Source organism: Telopea speciosissima, chromosome 7, assembly GCF_018873765.1.
Source record: "Telopea speciosissima isolate NSW1024214 ecotype Mountain lineage chromosome 7, Tspe_v1, whole genome shotgun sequence".
NCBI lineage: Eukaryota > Viridiplantae > Streptophyta > Magnoliopsida > Proteales > Proteaceae > Telopea > Telopea speciosissima.
This window is the reverse complement of record NC_057922.1, coordinates 13281698-13306136: the sequence shown is the minus strand read 5'-3', so window position 1 is coordinate 13306136 and position 24439 is coordinate 13281698. Positions and strand designations below refer to the sequence as shown.

The 24439-nt window shown below is 37.5% G+C and overlaps 2 protein-coding genes across 2 annotated transcripts; both read left to right on the top strand.

Moving 5' to 3' along the window:
* Positions 1–10099: 10099 nt before the first annotated feature.
* On the top strand, positions 10100–23772 carry LOC122666681 (ABC transporter I family member 17-like). The gene is made up of 4 exons (XM_043862725.1): positions 10100–10115; positions 21407–21739; positions 23189–23376; positions 23470–23772. The coding sequence occupies exons 1-4, from the start codon at positions 10103–10105 to the stop codon at positions 23722–23724; spliced, it is 789 nt and encodes a 262-aa protein (XP_043718660.1). The 5' UTR covers positions 10100–10102; the 3' UTR covers positions 23725–23772.
* LOC122667227 (ABC transporter I family member 17-like) lies at positions 10196–14798 on the top strand (the record flags this gene model as incomplete). Its single annotated transcript, XM_043863473.1, has 3 exons — positions 10196–10529; positions 14186–14373; positions 14464–14798. Coding segments are annotated over 3 exons (777 nt in total), but the record flags the coding sequence as incomplete, so codon positions are not given.
* Positions 23773–24439: the final 667 nt, after the last annotated feature.

Below are 24439 nucleotides of genomic sequence, written 5' to 3'. Positions count from 1 at the left end.
TATTTACTCTTTCTTTTTAAACGGTACTAGTAGTTTTGGTACCATCCAGTACCTAATTAGTATTTCGGTACTGGTACCGTTGGGAATCCCATCCCAGAACCGTCCCGTCCCATTTATCATTCGGTACCAAAATCAGATACCAATACCGTTCCATTTACTAATGGGACGGTCCGGTACCGAGTTTTAGCGAGATGGTTCCCGGTTCCCGATCCCGATCCCGCTCCCAAATTGACACCCTTACTCAGAGGTTTGATATACGAAAGAAGAAAAAAAAGGTTGCAATAGGGTATGATCCTAAAATTCAAAGAGGAGTTACTTTATCGAAGTTCATGGAAATTGCATACCACTACAAATTCATAATTATTTCCAAATTCAAATTGAGTTTATCTCTAAATTTGAAAAATTGCAATCCAAACAATATTTCATCTATTTGTTGATTCAATTACAATATGTCACTTCTATATGGCACAACTAGGTGGATCATGAAGGGATAACTTTACTAAGTAGGGGCATAAAATGAACTTTTTGCATAATGTATGCTTCCTCCCCCCCCCCCCCCCCCGCCCCCGCCCCCGCCCCTCTTTTCTAAGATGAAGATGAATACACACTACAAGAAAGGTCATCTTTTTTATACAAACAGAGTATTTGGCAGCGTTTTTTCTTCTTTTTCTTTTTTTTAAGAGCATTTAGCAACGGATTAAAAAACCATTGCCTTTTTCTTTTCTTTTTTGGGTAGAAAGATTAAAAAACCATTGCCAATAAGAGACTTTAGCAGTGTTTTTTTTTTTTTTTTTTAAATCGCCATTATATATCAAAGTGAGAAGCTCCAAAGAAAGGAAAAAGAGTGAGGATAAAAATCGTATACACAAGGAACATTTAAATTGAGGAAATCAAAGTTTTCAAAACAACAATGACTTTCTGATAAATAATTTAATTAAGGTATTGAGTACAATTATCAACTCTTTGTTTTGATGTAAATTCTTTGTTGTGCTGGTTAATTCTTTTGTTCCTAACTATGATGTCCTTACTTTGACTCCGCATAGACAACTTTTATACCATTTACACTATATAAGAAAATGTGAAAGTATTAAGTGTTTTAATTACACCTTTTTTTTTTTTTTTTTGGTGTTGGGCGAAAGAAGCCTAGTTTTCTTTGTCATCCCACCTATATATACAACTTCTATCACACATCTGGGTTCAATCATAAATACAAAAGGTAATATAGATGATAGTGTTACTTAGATAATTAAACTAGGATGGATGACGTGGAAAGGTGTAGTCAGAGTGTTGTGCGATGGTGTATTCTTGTAAAGTTTAAAGGAAAATTTTATAATGTTGTCATACAATTGTCTATGTTGTATGGTGTGGAATGTTAGACAGTTAGAAAATATCATATGGATAACTGAGTATAGCGAAGATGAAGATGTTGAGAGAAATGTGTGGTAAAACTAAGAAAGATAAAGTTAAGAATAATCATATTAGAGCTGAGTTGAAAATAGCATCGTTATACGATGAGGTACGAAAGAGTTGTCTGAGGTGGTATGGTCATGTTCAACAGAACATTTGATAAACTCCAGTATAGAGGAGTGACTTGATTCAGATTGAAAAGACCAAATAAGCAAAGAGAATATCTAAAATAATCTTAGAAAAAATGGTGAAAAAAGACATGCATGTCTCAATGTGTCCCACATTTTCATTGTTATACGCCACTAGCTTACACCAAGCGGGAGGGATGCCCAACCCTTTTTTTTTTGTGGGTTTTTGACATCACAAAAATGAATTGAGAGCCACATATTCCTTCTTTCTTTATCATCTTAATTACTTTATATTGTTAAAGTGGCAACTTGATAGAAGACAAGACTACAAACACATTACACATGAGGTGCCATCCCATGTGGATCTCACATTCTCACCTCACCGTTTATAAGATGTAGATCCTATCTCCGATACGTGGGTCCTACATCTTATAAGCGGTAAAATCCAAACATATAAAAGGCACTCCATGTGAGCAAAGATCCCGGAATCGGGACTCAACATGGACAGGTGCAGTAGGAGAGATGTTGACGACCGGGGATGAACAACCTAGGGCAGGTAAACGCCTCTTTCAGACTCTCACCAGTCAGTCACTGGGATACCTGGCTCGTATTCCTAAAGAAATACAAGTTCCCAACATTCCGTCTTCCTTTGCCACGTGCACCTCATGTTGGTACCAACGATAGTACTGATTCTGTTAGTCTTTAGAAAATGCGATGATGTCAAAGGCCTGGTGGGTTAAAACTATGTCCCTACCGAATTTTTATCCGGTGTAGTATCATATTGTATGACGGTTGTAGAGACCATGTCTTCGTGGAGTGTAGAAGTGATGGAGACGAATCGTTATCCTCTCAAATCAGTTTCCCTACTGTTAATTATTTACTTGTTTGACTAGGGGAAAATTATTTACAGTGTTTTTTTATTTAATCTTTCTTCATTACAAATTATAAACACAAACTTTTATTGTGATTCAATCTAATAAACGAAATCGATCTAACCTAATATTAATTTGATATTAACAAACCAAAAAAACCAAAACTGTACCAACTGAAAATCAACGCTTAGTGATTTGGTTTTGTTCTCATTTATTCCCAAGCTAGAACCGATTCAGATCGATCGAAACCGGGCCAAACCAACCGTTTGGCACCCTTACTTGGATGATATCTTTCTTCCAAAGCTTTGTATCTTCACTGGAGTCACTTAAATCACTTGATTGACTCAGTTCAATTGTACCCATAAACCATCATCGGTTGACTCACTCCTGAAGCTTGGCAATTGAGTCGACTCGGCTGAGTCACGACTCCCGAGTTGACTCCTGATTCGGTAAGCTATGCCCCTAATCACATCAATTTGACCCCTCTTTTAGCTAGAGCTGACTTGGGTGATATCATTCTTCCAATGCTTTGTGTCTTCATCAATCAAATCTGCAACAACATTCAAACCACAAAATTGTTGAGTGGAGGCGATAGTATCTTTTGATTCAGTAGGTTATATACATGATTACATGTGCAGTCATCATCTCAACTTTAAAAGTTTTCCATTAGAAGGTCCGGGCAATAGAGGATGCTTTGCCAGACTCTTATGGGCCTCCTACCAAATTGGATTTCAATGAATCCATACTTTTGGAGCTAAAGGCTTTCAAGGGAAAGTTAAAATTTTCGGAGATAAAGATTGCTACCCGGATCCTGCTGCGCCCAGATATAAGAGCATGCAAATTAAATTACCATTGCATTTCTTGTGAAATCAAAAATCTCATTTCTATTGATGCCTATACATGTGTTCTCATTAGCTGCGATCTCTTGACTCTTGCCCTACTTTTTATATGTAATTTTCATTTTACTTTTCAAATCCAAAGAATTGAAATACAATATAGATTTGGAATTGAAAAATAAAGTGGAGTGAAATTTACCACTATAGCCATAGTGGCCGGACCTTGTATCTTGAAAAAATATATATATATACAAAATAGAATGAAAATTAATAATTAAAATAGTAAATATAAAATGATTTAGAATTAATGACATAATCAAGTGGGATTCGGAACTTATGATTACAAAAATTTCACCTCCCTTCATCTCCTCTCCCCTTCTAATTTTCCTTGAATTCATCATCTCAACTCTGAAAATTTAAACTTAATTTCGATAAACTTTGATGGGTTAAATCGCTAGCAACTCCCAAACAAAACTCAGTTTTGATAAACTCCGTTTCATGATCTGATAGACTGACTATCGTGTTTCATGTTTCAACCCCTCAAAAAAAATATATATAAAAAAAAATTGACTATCTTGTTTAATTAATGATCCCCCCAAAGAATATACAGAATTTACATTCATATGAGAATAAACAAAAGAATCTCTTTTAAATAATAAATAAAATAATACAACTTTAGACCTACCAGTCTGCCACACTAAAATGTCTATGATACTTTTCTCTTTTTTTTTTTTTTTTCAGTGTAAAAGCTTATGAGATTGGATCTATAGAGTAGTTTAGATAAGTTTTTTGGTAAAAGATTAGTGAGATTGGATCTATAGATCGAGTAGTTTAGATATGAGAGCATATGATAAGTTATGTCCGGGGAATACTTGTCTGGAACTACTTAGATCTATTTGCCTACTTAATTAAAAATGAAAATAAATAAAGAAATACCTAATTGACATAAGCAATTACGCACTTCAGTAGGTCTCTCTTTCTCTTTTTTATTTGTTTTATTTTTTTAAGAGAAAGACAAACATGAAAATCAAAGCAAATTATAATTTTATTTTATTTTTTTTTTAATGAGAAAATAATTATAACTAAGTTGGCTTCATGACACTGATGCTGTAAGTGGTCCTGTTGTGGGAACAATGGCATCCCACAAATAACACACTAGTAACTTAGTAAATCAGAATGAGAGTGAGAGAGAACTATTCAATGTTGCAAGAATGCAATTAGGTTTTTGGGATGACTTGATTATATTTATATATAATCAGCCTCCACCTCCTCACAGTATCCCACTTTAAATAGGAAACACAAAGAGGAAAGAGACTCAAAGAGAGAAGGCCACTTCCTTAAGTGGTTGAACCACCCTGGTCCAATCGACTACCCCATGGGTGGGTGTCAAACCCGAACCGAGTCTGCCCAGACTTGGTTAACAGATAGAAATAGAGAATCCAAGGCAATGCAGTTGATGGTTTCGATCAACACACATGCGAGTGTTTAGAATTATCATAGTGAAACGAAGGTCGATCATCTGTGAAGGAATCCTTCACCTTGGCTAGAGAAAACTTTGTTCCAAAATATTAAGGTTACTAATTGAAAGTAGTTTTCCTTTCATATGACTTTTACGTAAGACCAATCAGGACTTAAAGTGAATTATAGTAAGAGAAAAAAAAAGCATTTACATAAGAGGTGGTGCGATGGTCATTTTACCCATCCTTGTGTCTAGGCGTAGAGGTAGCGCACCACACACACCTAGGTGGCATTCTTTCTCCCTTCAATCAAACTTCTTGTTGTATATTGATACACATCTTGTGTATGTCCATGCAGATTTAGCAATACTCCAGACATTATTATGCATTCTTACAATTTTTCTTACAATTTTGAATGAGAATAGACTGTTTAAATTTAAAAAATCCACAAAAATAGATAATTTAGATTTATTTGTGATTTTCAGAAACATCACCATCTATTGGTACCTTTGTTACATGAATAACTATCTTTTAAAAAAACATCCACAGAAATGGTCCTACCTCTTTGTCACAAGGCATCAGGAATGTGACCCCTTGTACCCTCTGTCCTAACCAGGCCATTTCAATCGATCACCCATAAGTCCTTATCATTCACTTAGGTGGGGTAGGGTAGAGCATTGTGAACATAAATGCCTACTTCTTCTTTTTTGATAAAAGAAGTAATTTATTTACGCAGGAACGAGGTTCCAACATAAATGCCTACTATTCCCATTGACTAAGATCCTACCTAGGAAGGCTTTTATTGTTTTTGGTAGCTACTGAGGAAGACTTATTTACAGCTCGCTTAGATTGTGATCTCTGAATATTCTTCATTCCAAGTAAATCTTATTCTGTTGAAAAAGAAAAAATAATCCCCATTCTCTCTTTTTGTTCTTTGCATACAGAACATATGGCGCACCGAATGTGAGAAGCCAACATGTGGCAATTGTAGTGGACTGTGTTGGAAAGGATCTACATACAATGAGTGGATCCGGATCCTCTACAATGAGAGCATCGCCTAATGAGCATTCAACGGCCTGAGTACAGCCTGGGTTTTTTGATTGGACATACATCGAGATATGAGATATGTGCCAAACAATCTAACCATCGGATGCCTCATTGGACAATCTCTTCATTGGAGAGGATCCCAATCCACAATGGGTTTGTATAAACCTTACGTGGTTTATGGGAACCCCCTTTGTAGTTTTCCTCCGAAGTGTCCTTCGTACTACCATACAGTCTTTCATCATGGGAGGCCAATAACTTGTATAAGGTTGAATTAGTCAATGCATCTTTACCCTGGCCTATTTTCCTAAGATATTATCGAGACTTATGGTTTAGCAAAAAACAAAATTCAGATATATTCAAAAAAATAAATAAATAAATAATCAATAGCAATATCTAGTATTGAGGCTGAGTATATTATAAATTGAAATTTGTGATGCTCAAATCGTATGGATGAAATAGACCTTAAAGGACTTTCTGGTTGAGGATTTCAAGATGTGCCCATGCATATTGTGTGATAATACAGTTGTAAATTTTGCGAAAAACCCTACATAATTTTGTTAGAAAACATATGCAAAAAGGTGATATCAAGATTGACTTTAACTGCAAATTAAGTTGTTGATATTTTCACCAAAACTCTAAAGGAGCAGAGTTTTTTTTCAATAAGAAGTCAATATATAGTTTTACTAATAAGGGGTATCCCAACTTTTAACAAAAGATGATTCCTCAAGGATAGAGATTAATACTGCCCCATTCCAGAGAGGGATTGAGCTCCTCTTCCATGCGGGACCATGTTCAACGCACATCATTCAGTTGGGAAAACCTCAATCCACACACCATTGCATTGCAATACGTGCAACGATGTAGATCAGAGCTCCCCAATTGCATGATGTACGCTGATACACCGTCTGATGCACAAGTGCACTGGAAAGGAGCCGAATCCTCCTGAAAAGGTGGTGAATGAAGATAGGAGTACTATAAAGACAACTTGGTGTGGGATCCTCCCTAACTACAATCCAAAACAGTGTGAAGAAAATATATCTGAAAGATCCTCAAAGGATTATGAACACTATTTTTTCATACAATATTTTTTCGTAGGAGTGGGACATGTGCTGAATTAAAAAACAAAAGACATTAAACTCGTACAAGGACATGTTGAGGTTGATGGTTAACAATGTGTCATATTCATGAATTTTGTTTTCTTCATTTCACCGGACGATCGCTCGTCTTTTCAAGTTTCTGGTTGATAGATAACAATGAGTCATTTTCATGATATCCAAGATATCTATCTTGATTTCACCGTACGATTCTGACCGTGGTTTCAAGTTTGTAGTTGATGGATAACAATGTGCCATCCTCATGATATTCAAGAATTTATTATTAAACTTTTATCTTAAAATCAATTGGTTCAAAGTGGGGTGATCTCTTATGATTTTTATAATTGATAGTTAGAGTATTCAAGTTTTTTTGTGGGATTTGTCTTCGTAGATGTAGGTAGGGAGGGGGGAGGACGGTTGGGGGGCGCATCATCGACAGAAGTCTAACATACTTGCTCTGATACCATATTAAATATCTATCTAAAAATCATTTGATTCAAAATAGGATAGCCTCTTATAATCGAAATACCCACAGTCAATATGAAATTACCTCAATACTTATTGAATCACTAATTATAAAAAAGACATTAAACCCTAAAACTAGAGTTTAACCATTTTGCGGTCTTCCATATCAAGAATCAAAGAGAGCTTTCTAAGAAAAACCCAAAGCTAAAGTCACATAAATTTGGTTTATTATGCTGTGAAAAAATAAGAAATGGGTGATGAGCATCCATTTTCTTGCTAGTCACTAGTGGTAGTTAGTTAATGCCACGCTTCACTCTCCACTCTTCATTACTCAGTATTCATTATTGATTTGAAACTAACGAATGTTATTAAAAAAAATAATAATAAAGGAAGAAAGGGAGTTGAGTAAAGAAAACTCTCTCCTTTATTAGTCAACTAAAACAAGGTCGAGCTATTTGGTGCTCTGACAAAAAAAACAAATCAATGGGGCCACGCCTACCTGTTTACCTTTACTTCGATACCCAAAATAGTAATAATAATGTAAAAAAAAATCCTTTTAAGATCTCACTATTCTAGTGAAGTATAATGCTTCACTCATGGGACAAGAACTCGATCAAAATCTGTCGAAATCATCGAATTAATTTGATTTCTCAGGTTTTCGAGACGAGTTGAAAAGAGATTTTATAAAATCTGGCAGACAGGTATTTATGTTAGAAACTGTCAGAAATCAGGACAGACACTTCAGTATGTCTAATATCATTTAAGTAAATGTTTCATTTACTTAAGATATTATTCATAAATAAGCAATTATCCCTTATTTGAATCCAATAAAAAAAGTTAGAAAATCAAATTCTAAAAGGAAAAAAAGTCAACCCCCCAGTTTAAGAACAAAAACTGAATTTTCGACAATAAGTGCAATTTTTAATTTTCTAATGCTGGGATTTTTCTCAAATCTAAAAATTCCATAAATGTCAATATGGCAAAACATTGCTAAAAACCAAAAGTGTGGTAAATTATTCATTTGTTTTGATGTCCAAAAAAATATTTTCATTTAGAGTGATTTTGACAGCATTCGCACACATCAAATTAAGTTTGATCGATACATAACTCCTTCAATATAAATCCTATTTAAGCAATCTTAGACTTATTGGAAAGCTATCAAAACAAAGCTTTCTAACAAATCCAAAATTGCTTAAATCTCATTTATATTGAAGGAGTTATGTTCCGATCAAACCTTATTTGATACCTTGTCCCAGAACAATATATAGTATCAAACTTGGATCAAAACCACAAGTAATATTTTTAGTGTTCTCTATGTGAAACTAATGTATGGATTGAGTTTAAAATGTCAAAAATAGGCAGCACAACAAGAATCAGGACAAAAAACAAATAATATTTGTCTACTATGAGATACATATGCATACAGACTGAGTTTTCCTCCACCCACAGTGCATGGGATCTCATTCACCGTGGGACTTAAGAGAATGTAAAAGAGTATCTAAAAGGTATTTTGGGAAGATACTAAAACCCTAAGAGGGATTTGTGAACACTAAAATGATGATGAACCGTCCTCTATAAGTGGAGGAAAACTTTATCAAATCAGGATCCTCTCCAATGAGAATATCACCCAATAAATGCCGTATGAAACATCCAACGATTGGACTACGTGACACACATCCCGGTGTACGTCGATTCATGCATTGGCCCGGATCCAACTTTATCCTATGCATTGGTAAACCGTTTATGTTTTCCCTTTTCCTCCTGCCAAGGTTACTTATCAGAGAGAAAGAATAATGCCCACTACAGCTTATCAACAAAGATTGACAGTAATCAGGTGGGTACCCAATCTCTCTCAGCCATGTTCATAGAATGTTGCCTCCCCTAAAAAACACCTCCCTAACACACACACAATAAAACCCAACAAGTAAACAAACACCTGTCAAGTTTCTCTTCCTTTACCGTGCCGTGCCGTGCCTTGACTTTATTGTCAACAACAAGTACACAGCAATACGGGGCCGTAGGGTGAATCTTTAATTTTATTTTCTTTCCTTTCTTCTTTTTTTTTCTTTTCTGTCTCGATACTCGAGAACCACTAGACGAAGAAAAAGATAGACAAAATCACGGGAAGGGCATCCCTAACTTTTTAAGAACTTCCCCTTTTGTGATGCTTAAGGACAAACCCCATGGGATCTTCTGGAAAAAACAAAAACCGAAAAAAAAAAAGCCTAACGTCACGATAATATGCAAGTTGTGTTGTATACTTGTATCACGACAGTTTGAAAATTAAAAAGAAGAATCTATTTTTATTTTATGCGCAACATGATACGATGCGCACGATGCGTTTATATTGGAATGAAATGAATTAAATGCTTCTCGTAAGCCAAACAGAATCGTTTTATATTGTTTTATGTTTTTTTGGTAACTTTACAGTGAAGACAGATTCGAGAAAACGGTGACATCCAGGCGTCAACCTCTCTGGTGCAGATCACTTCTCTACTCTTCTCCTCTCGCCCTTCCTTAGTCATCAATCTCCCCAGAAACCGTCTCTCTCTCTCTCTCTCTCTCTCTAAATACTAAATCAAGAATTTATTAAGCCTTCGTAGAGCCACAGACGACCCAAAACCTCCCTTTTCTTCTCCTCTTCTTCTTCTTCTTCCCTACCGTATTGTGCTTCATATTATTACTACTTCCTTTTCCTGAATCTCTTATCCTATTCTTCTTTTTCGTGCACAATTCTAAGGATTTCAAGAACCGAAAAATCTCCCTCTCCCTCTCTCTCTCTCTCAACCATAACCAATGGGATCGGCTGGTAATTTCAAAAACCAATACGCTTTTCTCTTCCTTCGCAGCTCTCTCTCTATATATATCTATTAATTTGGGCATTTCTGTTTTGCAGGCGATGTGAGAGAGCATCTACTGGTGGTAGACGTCGACGGCGAATCAGAACCGAGACCGAAACTTCGGATCCAAGGACTAAGCAGAGTATCGGACGCGGGCGTGGCAATACTTCACGGAGTGAGTGTAGATATACAGAAAGGAATGATCGTGGGAGTTATTGGTCCCAGCGGTAGCGGTAAATCAACGATGCTAAGGTCTTTGAATCGGCTTTGGGAACCGCCGGCGAAAACTGTGTTTCTCGACGGCCAAGATATATGTGATTTGGATGTGCTGAGTCTTCGCCGTAAGGTTGGGATGTTGTTTCAGCTACCCGTTCTCTTCGAAGGTATGTTAGTTAGTTACCTCACACGTACTCCCACTCCTTTGTCCAACTGCCTATCAAATGTCTCAAAATGGAACCTTTTTTTTTTTTAAATGTTTTTAAGGCTAGTTTAGCATGCCAACTGTCCCTTGTACGGACAGATCGATCATATGATAGGATAAATGATTATTTATTCCCTACTGTTTTGCCACGTGTCAAATATAGATACCCGTAAAACAGCGTCAAAAGGCCTATAGGAAGGGAGAACTGTAGCCGGGCGTGTGGCGAGGAGGATCTAGATCCTCTACTGCCGACCTGTCTGTCTTGCCGTTTTACGTAGACACAGCAAGGCATGCAATGACCATCTTACCCTCACTCAGGCAAGGCCCTCAGGTAGGGGTAAGGTGGTCATTGTGCACCTTGCGGTGTCTACGTAACACGGCGTAGGATGGGCAGTTCGACGATAGATAATCCAAATTGGTGGCGAGTGGTGACACAGATAATACTGGCGTCGAGCTTCTCTCCAAGCACGACCAAACACTCAGGGAGGCATTTAACGACTTTGGGCCACAAGGCGTGTGGGGATGTGTGCCCGGCGTGCATCTCAACACGTCCAACAACTCTGCGTCGTCATTGGATGCGCACCGGGGACTCCCTGGATGCTGGGCTCCCTGGAGAGGAACCGGATCCTTTTTACTGTGATGGTCAAAGGCAACAATGTAAAAAAAATATACATGTGAGGGTCTGCCATAGAACGTCTTTATTTTGGATATTTTGATTAACTAGGCAATTTGTTAAATCAAAACTCATTTCTGGGTATTTTGATAAATTTTTTGTGTTATATTACACCTGATATATCCAATGTTTTAAAAGCAACTTTTAAGATACGGATTTTTATCTGTTCCATTTTTTTCCATTATCCTCTTAGACGGTCGACACATGGCAGATAAAAATCCGACAGTCAGATTTGAATCATGACTTTCACCCACCCAATCCTAATCTAACTCTGGTTAGATACCCATTCTCTCTCCTCTCTCTCTCCCTGCTGCAACTCTCGACGGTAACCAGTGCCGAACCTAACAGTGAATGCCTCACGCACTACTGTTTCAGTGTTTCTATTTCTCTCTCCTCCTCTGCAAAAAAAAAATCACAGATTAGATATTCATGGCGATTATCCAGAGGATTTGAAAATGTTAACTGTAGACTGCATCTCTCTCTCCCATACCTCACACTCTCTCTCCATAAAAATCTCCGTAAGAAGAGGAAAGGGAAAGGGAAAAGATTAAAAAAAAGGAGAGGAAAAGCTGTTTGAGAAGAAGGAAGCAAGAAACCATACTCTATTCTATTGTATCATTCATTTCTGTTCACCTCACATGTTCACAAGGATTAACAGGAAAAAATATTAAAAAAAAAAACGACATGAACATAGAATCCTCTTCTTCTTCTCTTCAAAAGGAGCACCACTCAGGACGCGAGCCAACCACTCGTCGTCAATCTCTCCAACCTCAAACTCACAGCCCCTGTTCATCCCTTCCTCTGAAACGGTAAAAACAGAGACCTCCCCCATTTCCGGCAACAACTGCCCCTCTTCCGCTGCCGCTGCCGCCACCGCCGCCGTTAAATCTAGGGTCCCACTAGGAAAAAGGAACCCCTTATCGGGACCCATGAAGTATGAAATGTTAATAACATTTATGTCGAAACTCGCCATCACGGTCGAAGACGAGTTAGAGAAGGAAGGTCCACGACTCTCTTCGTTGCCATTGATCGTCACAATCGACGACGATGACTGAGAGTGCATCGGTGAAGACGAAGGATTGGCATTAGTAACATCATTATTAGCATTAGCAGGGCAGTTTATCTCCTCCTCCAACAGCTTCATCGCCTACATTAGCGTCTCTTCTTCCACGGAAAACCCAGCCAACTACATCTCCTCCTCGTCCTCATCCTCCGCCTCAGACAACGCCGGCATGCGTGGTCGTTTTCCAACGGCTCTGAAGGGTCCGTCGTACTCAGGCCGTTCGGGGATCTGTTTCATCCTCTTCTTTTTTGTTTTTTTGTGCAGAGAATGAGAGAGAAATAGAAACACTGAAACAGTAGTGAGGCATTCACTGTTAGTTTCGTCGGCGCTATTTTCCGTATTGAGTTGCAGCAGCAGAGAGAGGGATGGTTGAGAGAGGAGAGAGAATGGATATCTAACCAGGGTTAGGTTAAGGTTGGGTGGGTAAAAGTCATGGTTCAAATCTGACTGTTGGATTTTTATCTGCCATGTGCCAATCATCTAAGGGGATAATGGAGCAAAATGGAGCATGTCTGAAATGGAGCGGGTAAAAATCCCTAAGGTACCCAAGTACAAACTTTGTTCAAGAGAGAGTAAACATTTAATAATAAAATGACCAATTGGATTCCTTAAGAATTTTATGACGATTTGATCCTAGATCAAATTGTACCATTATGTTTTTTTATGATTTAAAAATACTCAACATTATGGTTAAGTTCTATCCTTTCGATTATAATTTTTTTGAAACCATTGATGGTATGATCTTAAATCAAACTATAGCATGATGGTTATCATGATTTAAAATGCTTTATGAATAATCATGATCCAAATTAAAGGTCAAAAAATATAAATATGTAATGTTGAACTTGGAGCATTTGGATCACCTTCTTAACATCGTTTGTTCTAGGATACTCAAAATGTAATTTTTAAAATATGAATACCTTTTTAAACTTTTTTTTTTTTTTTTTAATGAGAAACCATGGCTCACTCATTTGGTAGATTAGGTAAACCTACCCTAGGCACATGTAAGACTCTACAACTCACATAGACTTGGAAAACCTAAGGCATGCATGATATATCACATGATAGATTGATGAATCAATCCGTTAGATGAGTTTGCATTCTTTGATTTAAAAATGAAAGAACTTGCAGTGACTTTAATGATGAAATTTTAACATAAAATAAAAAAGTAATTCAAAATTAATAGTCTCCTCAATAAATTAAAAAAATTACAATTGCATCCAAAATTTTAATAAAGTACATAATTGTCACAAGAAGAAAATAAATTATAAAAGCACAAAATGTCATCTATAGAATTTTGAGGCACTATTTGTACTCATATTGGGATGAAATTTTGCCATCAAGATTGTGATGTCCCATTCAACTATATGCCCTATCATCTTTGGGCTTTTGGGCTTTTTAAGAATTGTATTATTTGGTAAAAAGTAAGGTTCCTATATGCTTACTGTTAGAGTGGTCCATATCAACTATATGCCCTATCATCTTTGGGTGCCTAACGGAGGCAACCCATCCCCCAACTCAAATCAGGCGTCCAATCCCCTCCCGACCACCATAGTGGTGGACCCAAAAGCATAATTTTATTAAAATATGTGACACAACCCTAACCCATGACTAGGGGTTGCAACCGGGCTGAACTGGGCCGGGTTTTTTAAAAACCCATTTCTAGTCTGGTCTTGACATCCCAGCAGAGATCCGGCCCAGCTGAGGTCGGGCTAATATATCCTCAGTCCAGGCCCAATTGGCCTGAGCTCACAGTCAGACTGGGCTGAGCCCGAATTTGGACATTTCCTTCTTCAATATCAAATGTTTTTGGTACATATTATAACGGTTTCTATAGAAACATGATTTGATCATCACAATAACAAGCATGGTCTCCCCTCAGGCACAGTGGCAGATAATGTTCGTTATGGACCACAATTGAGAGGTAAGAAGTTAAGTGATACAGATGTGGAGAAGCTGCTCAACCTTGCCGATCTGGACTCTTCCTTTGCCTCTAAAAATGGAAACGAATTATCGGTTGGCCAAGCTCAAAGAGTCTCACTTGCAAGGACCCTAGCTAACGATCCAGAGGTATATATATATATATATTACATAACTATGAAGCCCTGCTTCAAGAATTTAATTGATGTGTTAAGACCATTTTGTTTTTTGAACTTGAAGGTGTTGTTGTTGGATGAACCAACAAGTGCTCTGGATCCAATATCAACTCAAAACATAGAAGATGCCATTGTGAGGTTGAAGAAGACCAGGAATATGACAGTTGTGATGGTTTCTCACAGTGTCAAACAGATCCAAAGGATCGCCGATGTGGTGTGTCTCCTTGTTAGCGGTGAGATTGTCGAAGTTTTAAAGCCGGAGAACCTCTCTGAAGCCAAGCATCCTATGGCTCTAAGGTTCTTGGAGCTCAGTTCTTAGTGTGCTCTCTCATTCATCTTCGAAGATAGATACTACTGCTACTTCTACTACTATTATTACTACTACAATATATGTGAGATTGTAACTTAAAATGAATTTGAAGAGTTCGTACTTCTTGGCATACATATGTAATGTTAAGGGAAGATTTTGTTGTAACCAAGGTTGGTTAAAACAAGATTGTAACCTTACTCTTTTTGCGCATCATTTTATTTTCAAAAGTTATTTTAGTCATAGATAAAAAAGGGTTTTCAAAATAAATTAAAAGTGACTTGTCATTATGTCATTTTCATTGTCTAAGAAAAATGATAAAATTACCCTTATATTAAATAACTTTTAAGATTAAGACGAGAGGACTAAAAAAAGAGAATTATAACTTCTTAGTTCACCGACTTGATGACAATAAGATGCACCCATAATTAATGTAATTCAGTTTTGTATCGTCTTTCATCCAAAAATGTAAGAGTGTAATTGGGTTGTGGATTGCCATTCATATGTAATTGGGTGTGTTTTATATAAGTGTCCAAACACACTCTTTTAAGCCCTTTTTGGCTTGAAATCCCAACTATTTTTCATTTCGTGGCCAAAATAAAATACCTATTTCATAGAGTTTTTTGTTCTAATAATTTTGGCAGTTCGACTCTATTTGGGTCTTTCTACTTCTTTTGTTGAAGTTGATGAGAATTGTTGGTTCTAGTTGGCGTAAAATAAAACCCTGTTCATAATGATTAAACTCAAATGTTGTCTCTTTTTCTTTTCTCCATTAATTTCTTATTCTTTTCAATCATTATAATGTTTAGTTTTATTTTTAGGTTCTCATGTGATGTGTTTAGGTTAGAATTATTTTATAAAATATTAAACATTTAACTAGTGGTCCGAGATGTCTCACACGTTCTCCAATCTATAGAAGTTATCCAAACTTATATTACCAAAAAAAAAAAAAATTATCCAAACATAAGAACTAGAAAACCTGAAATTCAAAAGATAGATACATTTATCATTTTTTTAGAAGTAGATAAATATGTTGGTTGTGTTATAGAGTTCAAAATAAAACAATAGAATTGAACTGTCAGAGAGATATCAAATCCCGACTTGATCAGAAGTTGGGATTAATAAACCCCAAAGGTTGAACAATTATTTCCTCAGTTGGTTGGTGGCTTGCCAGTGGAGTGCATTGCCTCAAGGAGGTCACATGATCGACTCTCATTTTTCACATTTGTTTCATAAGGAACTCCTCCGGTCTCCCCCTCCCCGTTCCCCTTTTAAGCGTGGTTAAAAATCTCTTATTTTTGTAGTTGAAGTCCCATTGAACAATTAGATAGGATAGAAAATATATATATATATATATATATATATATATATATATATATATACCCCAAGGAAATAGCTCGCAAACAACCGCTAGCTCGGTTGGCTGGAGGCATTGCAAGTTGGTGCATGCCCCCCAGGAGGTCAAGGGTTTTAGGGTTTAGGGTTCTAGTTGGCGTAAAATAAAATCCTGTTCAATGATTAAGCTCAAATGTTGTCTCTTTTTCTTTTCTCCATTAATTTCTTATTCTTTTCAATCATTATATAATCATGTTTAGTTTTATTTTTAGGTTCTCATGTGATGTGTTTAGGTTAGAATTATTTTATAAAATATTAAACATTTAACTAGTGGTCCGAGATGCCTCACACCTTCTCCAATCTATAGAAGTTATCCAAACATATATTACCAAAAAATAAAAAATTATCCAAACATAAGAACTAGAAAACCTGAAATTCAAAAGATAGATACATTTATCATTTTTTTAGAAATAGATAAATATGTTGGTTGTGTTATAGAGTTCAAAATAAAACAATAGAATTGAACTGTCAGAGAGATATCAAATCCAGACTTGATCAGAAGTTGGGATTAATAAACCCCAAAGGTTGAACAATTATTTCCTCAGTTGGTTGGTGGCTTGCCAGTGGAGTGCATTGCCTCAAGGAGGTCACATGATCGACTCTCATTTTTCACATTTGTTTCATAAAGAACTCCTCCAGTCTCCCCCTCCCCGTTCCCCTTTTAAGCGTGGTTAAAAATCTCTTATTTTTGTAGTTGAAGTCCCATTGAACAATTAGATAGGATAGAAAAAATATAGATATATATATAACCCAAGGAAATAGCTCGCAAACAACCGCTAGCTCGGTTGGCTGGAGGCATTGCAAGTTGGTGCATGCCCCCCAGGAGGTCAAGGGTTTTAGGGTTTAGGGTTCTAGTTGGCGTAAAATAAAATCCTGTTCAATGATTAAGCTCAAATGTTGTCTCTTTTTCTTTTCTCCATTAATTTCTTATTCTTTTCAATCATTATATAATCATGTTTTATTTTATTTTTAGGTTCTCATGTGATGTGTTTAGGTTAACATTATTTTATAAAATATTAAACATTTAACTAGTGGTCCGAGATGCCTCACACCTTCTCCAATCTATATAAGTTATCCAAACATATATTACCAAAAAATAAAAAATTATCCAAACATAAGAACTAGAAAACCTGAAATTCAAAAGATAGATACATTTATCATTTGTTTAGAAATAGATAAATATGTTGGTTGTGTTAAAGAGTTCAAAATAAAACAATAGAATTGAACTGTCAGAGAGATATCAAATCCCGACTTGATCAGAAGTTGGGATTAATATACCCCAAAGGTTGAACAATTATTTCCTCAGTTGGTTGGTGGCTTGCCAGTGGAGTGCATTGCCTCAAGGAGGCCACAGGATCGACTCTCATTTTTCACATTTGTTTCATAAGGAACTCCTCCGGTGTCCCCCTCCCCGTTCCCCTTTTAAGCGTGGTTAAAAATCTCTTATTTTTGTAGTTGAAATCCCATTGAACAATTAGATAGGATAGAAAAAATATAGATATATATATACCCCAAGGAAATAGCTCGCAAACAACCGCTAGCTCGGTTGGCTGGAGGCATTGCAAGTTGGTGCATGCCCCCCAGGAGGTCAAGGGTTTTAGGGTTTAGGGTTCTAGTTGGCGTAAAATAAAATCCTGTTCAATGATTAAGCTCAAATGTTGCCTCTTTTTCTTTTCTCCATTAATTTCTTATTCTTTTCAATCATTATATAATCATGTTTAGTTTTATTTTTAGGTTCTCATGTGATGTGTTTAGGTTAGAATTATTTTATAAAATATTAAACATTTAACTAGTGGTCTGAGATGCCTCACACCTTCTCCAATCTATAGAAGTTATCCAAACATATATTACCAAAAAATAAAAAATTATCCAAACATAAGAACTAGAAAACCTGAAATCCAAAAGATAGATACATTTATCATTTTTTTAGAAATAGATAAATATGTTGGTTGTGTTATAGAGTTCAAAATAAAACAATAGAATTGAACTGTCAGAGAGATATCAAATCCCGACTTGATCAGAAGTTGGGATTAATAAACCCCAAAGGTTGAACAATTATTTCCTCAGTTGGTTGGTGGCTTGCCAGTGGAGTGCATTGCCTCAAGGAGGTCACATGATCGACTCTCATTTTTCACATTTGTTTCATAAGGAACTCCTCCGGTCTCCCCCTCCCCGTTCCCCTTTTAAGCGTGGTTAAAAATCTCTTATTTTTGTAGTTGAAGTCCCATTGAACAATTAGATAGGATAGAAAATATATATATATATATATATATATACCCCAAGGAAATAGCTCGCAAACAACCGCTAGCTCGGTTGGCTGGAGGCATTGCAAGTTGGTGCATGCCCCCCAGGAGGTCAAGGGTTTTAGGGTTTAGGGTTCTAGTTGGCGTAAAATAAAATCCTGTTCAATGATTAAGCTCAAATGTTGTCTCTTTTTCTTTTCTCCATTAATTTCTTATTCTTTTCAATCATTATATAATCATGTTTAGTTTTATTTTTAGGTTCTAATGTGATGTGTTTAGGTTAAAATTATTTTATAAAATATTAAACATTTAACTAGTGGTCTGAGATGCCTCACACCTTCTCCAATCTATAGAAGTTATCCAAACTTATATTACCAAAAAATAAAAAATTATCCAAACATAAGAACTAGAAAACCTGAAATTCAAAAGATAGATACATTTATCATTTTTTTAGAAATAGATAAATATGTTGGTTGTGTTATAGAGTTCAAAATAAAACAATAGAATTGAACTGTCAGAGAGATATCAAATCCCGACTTGATCAGAAGTTGGGATTAATAAACCCCAAAGGTTGAACAATTATTTCCTCAGTTGGTTGGTGGCTTGCCAGTGGAGTGCATTGCCTCAAGGAGGTCACAGGATCGACTCTCATTTTTCACATTTGTTTCATGAGGAACTCCTCCGGTCTCCCCCTCCCCGTTCCCCTTTTAAGCGTGGTTAAAAATCTCTTATTTTTGTAGTTGAAGTCCCATTGAACAATTAGATAGGATAGAAAAAATATAGATATATATATACCCCAAGGAAATAGCTCGCAAACAACCGCTAGCTCGGTTGGCTGGAGGCATTGCAAGTTGGTGCATGCCCCTCAGGAGGTCAAGGGTTTTAGGGTTTAGGGTTCTAGTTGGCGTAAAATAAAATCCTGTTCAATGATTAAGCTCAAATGTTGTCTCTTTTTCTTTTCTCCATTAATTTCTTATTCTTTTCAATCATTATATAATCATGTTTAATTTTATTTTTAGGTTCTCATGTGATGTGTTTAGGTTAAAATTATTTTATAAAATATTAAACATTTAACTAGTGGTCCGAGATGCCTCACACCTTCTCCAATCTATAGAAGTTATCCAAACATATATTACCAAAAAATAAAAAATTATCCAAACATAAAAACTAGAAAACCTGAAATTCAAAAGATAGATACATTTATCATTTTTTTAGAAATAGATAAATATGTTGGTTGTGTTATAGAGTTCAAAATAAAACAATAGAATTGAACTGTCAGAGAGATATCAAATCCCGACTTGATCAGAAGTTGGGATTAATAAACCCCAAAGGTTGAACAATTGTTTCCTCAGTTGGTTGGTGGCTTGCCAGTGGAGTGCATTGCCTCAAGGAGGTCACAGGATCGACTCTCATTTTTCACATTTTTTTCATAAGGAACCCCTCCGGTCTCCCCCTCCCTGTTCCCCTTTTAAGCGTGGTTAAAAATCTCTTATTTTTGTAGTTGAAGTCCCATTAAACAATTAGATAGGATAGAAAAAATATAGATATATATATATTTACCCCAAGGAAATAGCTCGCAAACAACCACTAGCTCGATTGGCTAGAGGCATTGCAAGTTGGTGCATGCCCCCCAGGAGGTCAAGGGTTCGACTCTCCTGGATTGCATATTGTGTCAAAAAAAGGCATCTTTCTCCCCCTCCTCCCCCCCCCCCCCCCCACCTAGTTGTAGATTGTGGGCTTGTCTTAGCCTTCCCCTTAGCTTGTAGTTGACCTTTGGGCCCTTGAAGGGTTTGTAACCAGACCGGTTACAACACATTATGGCAACCGGACTTTTGGCCATCCTATCCCTGTTACCAAGCATTTTAGACAGGATGTTTTTATGTGATTTACCACTCCTCCTCCCTCTTCCCCTCTCTGCCTCAGGCTCTCTGAGATGGATAAGAAGAGGGGAATGGTGGGAACCAGATTCTTCTACGATTTCTATCATTTCATCATAGGCTCCACATGAGAAAAATCCAACAAAATAGGCTCTAATATCAAAGAGTTTTAATTGTTTCCAAGCAGTGAGCAACAACTTTGTAAAGCGTAGCCAACTTGCAACTTACGATTCAACAACCTTGTTTGTGCCAACACTCCAAGTATTTCGACGGGTATGATTTGTCTTAATCATCCATCCATTTTAATTTCTCCTCATAAATAATCTCTCTTTGTTTTCTTTTGTGCAATTCGTAAACCAATCAAATTTTATACTCTTATCACTATCTACATTCCATTTTAAACAATAATCCAACCCATCGATCTAAATCCAACCTAAACAAAATCCATGCTAATCTCTCCTCTCCAACCTTCAAAATCCATGGCCGATGCTTTGTAACTTAAAGAGGATGAGAAGACAGAAAAAAAGTCGAATGACTAAACAAGTGTTGAAACCTGGAATTGGAACAGTTGCCGAAGATCGGCTGACGCCCTCTTTTTCTATGAATTGTCCATAATTGGAGAGGAGGGCTTGAATTTTGAAGGTTGTTCTCTCGCTAGGTGTCGCTGTATCCAGAGAAGAGGTCAAGAATTTGGGAAGAGGAAGAACCAGAGCCGCCTCATGCCTACACCGCTGCATCTCTCTCTCCAGACTTCCGCTAGCTTTCCCGTTTCATTTGGTCTCATAGTGAGGTGCTCTCTCCCTCCAATTGTGAAATCACATTATTAACCTTCGTAATCTAGTGCCACATCATTGTATGAAGGATACAAAAGTCCGGTTGAAAATTCTGTTATGCAACCTTATCTGAAATTAAAGATATAACAAAATGGATGGAGAGTAATGAATTGGGAAAGTAAAGTATTGCCAAGGTAAGAAAGAAGAAGAAGAAGAAGATAAGCAGAAACTAACATGGAATTGATGCAGATAGAGAGAGACAGAGAGGAGAAAGTCACCAAATCGACTGGTAATTTCCAAAACCAATACGCTGTTCTCTCTCTCTCTCTCTCTCTCTCTCTCTCTCTCTATATATATATATATATATATATATATATATATATCTCTTAAATTGGGGATTTCTGTTTTGCAGGCGATGAGCGAGAGCATCTGCTGGTGGTAGACATCGACGGCAAATCTGAAGCGGAAACGAAACCGAAACTTCGGATCCAAGGATTAACCAGAGTATCGGACGAGGGCGTGCCAATACTGCACGGAGTGAATGTAGATATACAGAAAGGAGTGATCGTGGGAGTTATTGGGCCCAGCGGTAGCGGCAAATCAACGATGTTAAGGTCTTTGAATCGGCTTTGGGAACCGCCGGCGAAAACGGTGTTTCTCGACGGTGAAGATATATGTGAGTTGGATGTGTACTCCCTTCGCCGTAAGGTTGGGATGCTGTTTCAGCTACCCGTTCTCTTCGACGGTATGTTTGGTTAACTCACACGTATTCCTACTCTATTTTCCAACTACCTGTCAAATGACACAAAATGGAACCTGTTTTTTTTTAATGTTATTGTATGGACGGATGGATCATATGGTTAATGATTATCTATTCCTTTTTTTTTTGCCACGTGTCAAAAACGTAATATACTGTCAAAAGACCTGTCGGTAGGGAGAACTGTAGGAGTGTGTGGTGAGTGGCGACACAAGTACTAGTTCATGTGGGACCTGTATTCTCTAACCGAGCTGTCCGGCAGGACCTTACTGTCAAGACACAATAAGGCGGGGAATGACCGCCTTATCCTTGTCCGAGCACCTTGCCCTAGTGGGGGTAAGGCGATCATTTAGCGTCTTGCTGTGTCTTGGTAGTAGGGTCTTGCCGGGCAGCTTGGCAGTAGAGGATCCAAATTGGTTCATGTACGCATTTTTATTGGTGTCGGGCTCCTCTCTAGGGACCCCAGCACCCAGGGAGGGATCAGGATCGTCTCCAGGGAGCCCAACGCCCAGGGCGCGCCCAAGGGGCATCCAACGGTTGAGCTAGCACACAACTCGGCGTACGGCTAGTTGAAGGGATGTGTGCAGCATAGCCCAACAGCTGGCAGCACCCTGGGCATGCTGGGCTCCCTGGAGGCGAGCTAAATTCCCTAAGGAGGCATGTGCCCGGCGTGCGTCTTGGGATTTGGCTCCTCTTATTGGAGGGCATTGTCTAATGAGTGCCCAATGAGGCATCCGACGGCTGGGCTGGGCTGCACACATCTTGGCGTGTGCCCAATCAGCCATTGAATGTTTATTCCCTTTAGATCCCTGCCCGGCTCAATTCTCCAGTTTCTCTAACAAGGGGGGCTGGAATGACCACCCTACCCCTTCCCGAACACTCTGCCCAGGTAGGGTCCACCACCCCCCTATTAGAGGAACTGGGGAATTGGGCTGGACAGGGAACTCCCCCCCCCCCCCCATCAGGCGTCCAATCCCCATCCGGACAACCATAGTTGTGGACCTACTTTGGCACCCAAAAAAAACTTTTTTGAAAGCATAACTACATGATGCCTTGGGCAACTTGGCCATTGGGTAACCACTGTTAACCTAGCTGTGGCGACTCTGGAGAACATGTGGGAAGTAAATATTCCTACAATGTGTGTATAGGAAACCCATCACCTTATTTGATTAAAGGAGTAAAAATAGGATCTATATATTGTATGTTGTAGATGGAGAGATCCACTGAATTCATTAGATTTTATCTTCCTGCATTGGTGCCACTGATCTAAGGGTGTAACCGGGCTGGAGTGGGCCGGGTTTTTTTTAACCTAGGCCCAGCCCGGGTCCTTACATCCCTGCATAGATCTGGCCCAGCTGAGGTTGGGCTAAGATATTATTTTGGTTTCTATAGTAACATGATTTGATCATCACAATGACAACCATGGTCTTCCCTCAGGCACAGTGGCAGATAATGTTCGTTATGGACCACAATTGAGAGGTAAGAAGTTAAGTGATACAGAGGTGGAGAAGCTGCTCAACCTTGCCGATCTGGACTCTACTTTTGCCTCTAAAAATGTAAACGAATTATCGGTTGGCCAAGCTCAAAGAGTCTCACTTGCAAGGACCCTAGCTAACGATCCAGAGGTATATATATTACATAACTATGAAGCCCTGTTTCAAGAATTTAATTGATGTCTTGACCATTAAAAAATTTTTTTTTTTTTTTTAAACTTGAAGGTGCTGTTGTTGGATGAACCAACAAGTGCTCTGGATCCAATATCAACTCAGAACATAGAAGATGCCATTGTGAGGTTGAAGAAGACCAGGAATATGACAGTTGTGATGGTTTCTCACAGTGTCAAACAGATCCAAAGGATCGCCGATGTGGTGTGCCTCCTTGTTAATGGAGAGATTGTCGAAGTTTTAAAGCCAGAGAACCTCTCTGAAGCCAAGCATCCAATGGCTCTAAGGTTCTTGGAGCTCAGTTCTTAGTGTGCTCTCTCATTAATCCTCAAGGATAGATACTACTACTGCTCCTACTACTACTACTACTACTACTACTATTACTACAATATATGTGAGGTTGTAACTTAAAATAAATTTGAAGAGTTTGTACATATATGTTAGAACCTTATTTTTTTTTGCTCTTCCTTTTATTTTCATAAGTTAGGGTTTTCAAAATATATTGAAAGTAACTTATCATTATGCCATTTTCATTGTCCATGTAAAATGACAAAATTATCCCTATATTAAACACCTTTTAAGATTAAGGTTCTCTTTGATATGCTTTTTAATTTTGATTTTTGCTTATTTAACAAAAATCATTTGTTAAAACGATTTTTATGTTATTTTTTGTCAAAACATAAAAATCGTTTGGTAACCATTACACAGAATAGATTGTAGAAAAAGAAATATGTTTGGAATACTTATGTGCATAATAGTTTTTTTGAAGTGGGTGGGTGGAGAGATGCCACCTTTACCCATCTTCCCAAAGCATAAACTCAGAACTTGTTGGGTATCAATCTCTTTGGATTTCCTTTTTTTCATGAACCATCGTGTGTGTCGTGACCCTATATACAAAGTAGTCTACCTTTTGAAGTTAATTGTGGTGTTGACTACGTTCTCCCATTTGCGTAGGAAATCCCATGAGGAAGGGGAGGATGGGGAAGAGTGTGTGGATTGTATTAAAGAATGGGTTTGGAGGAAA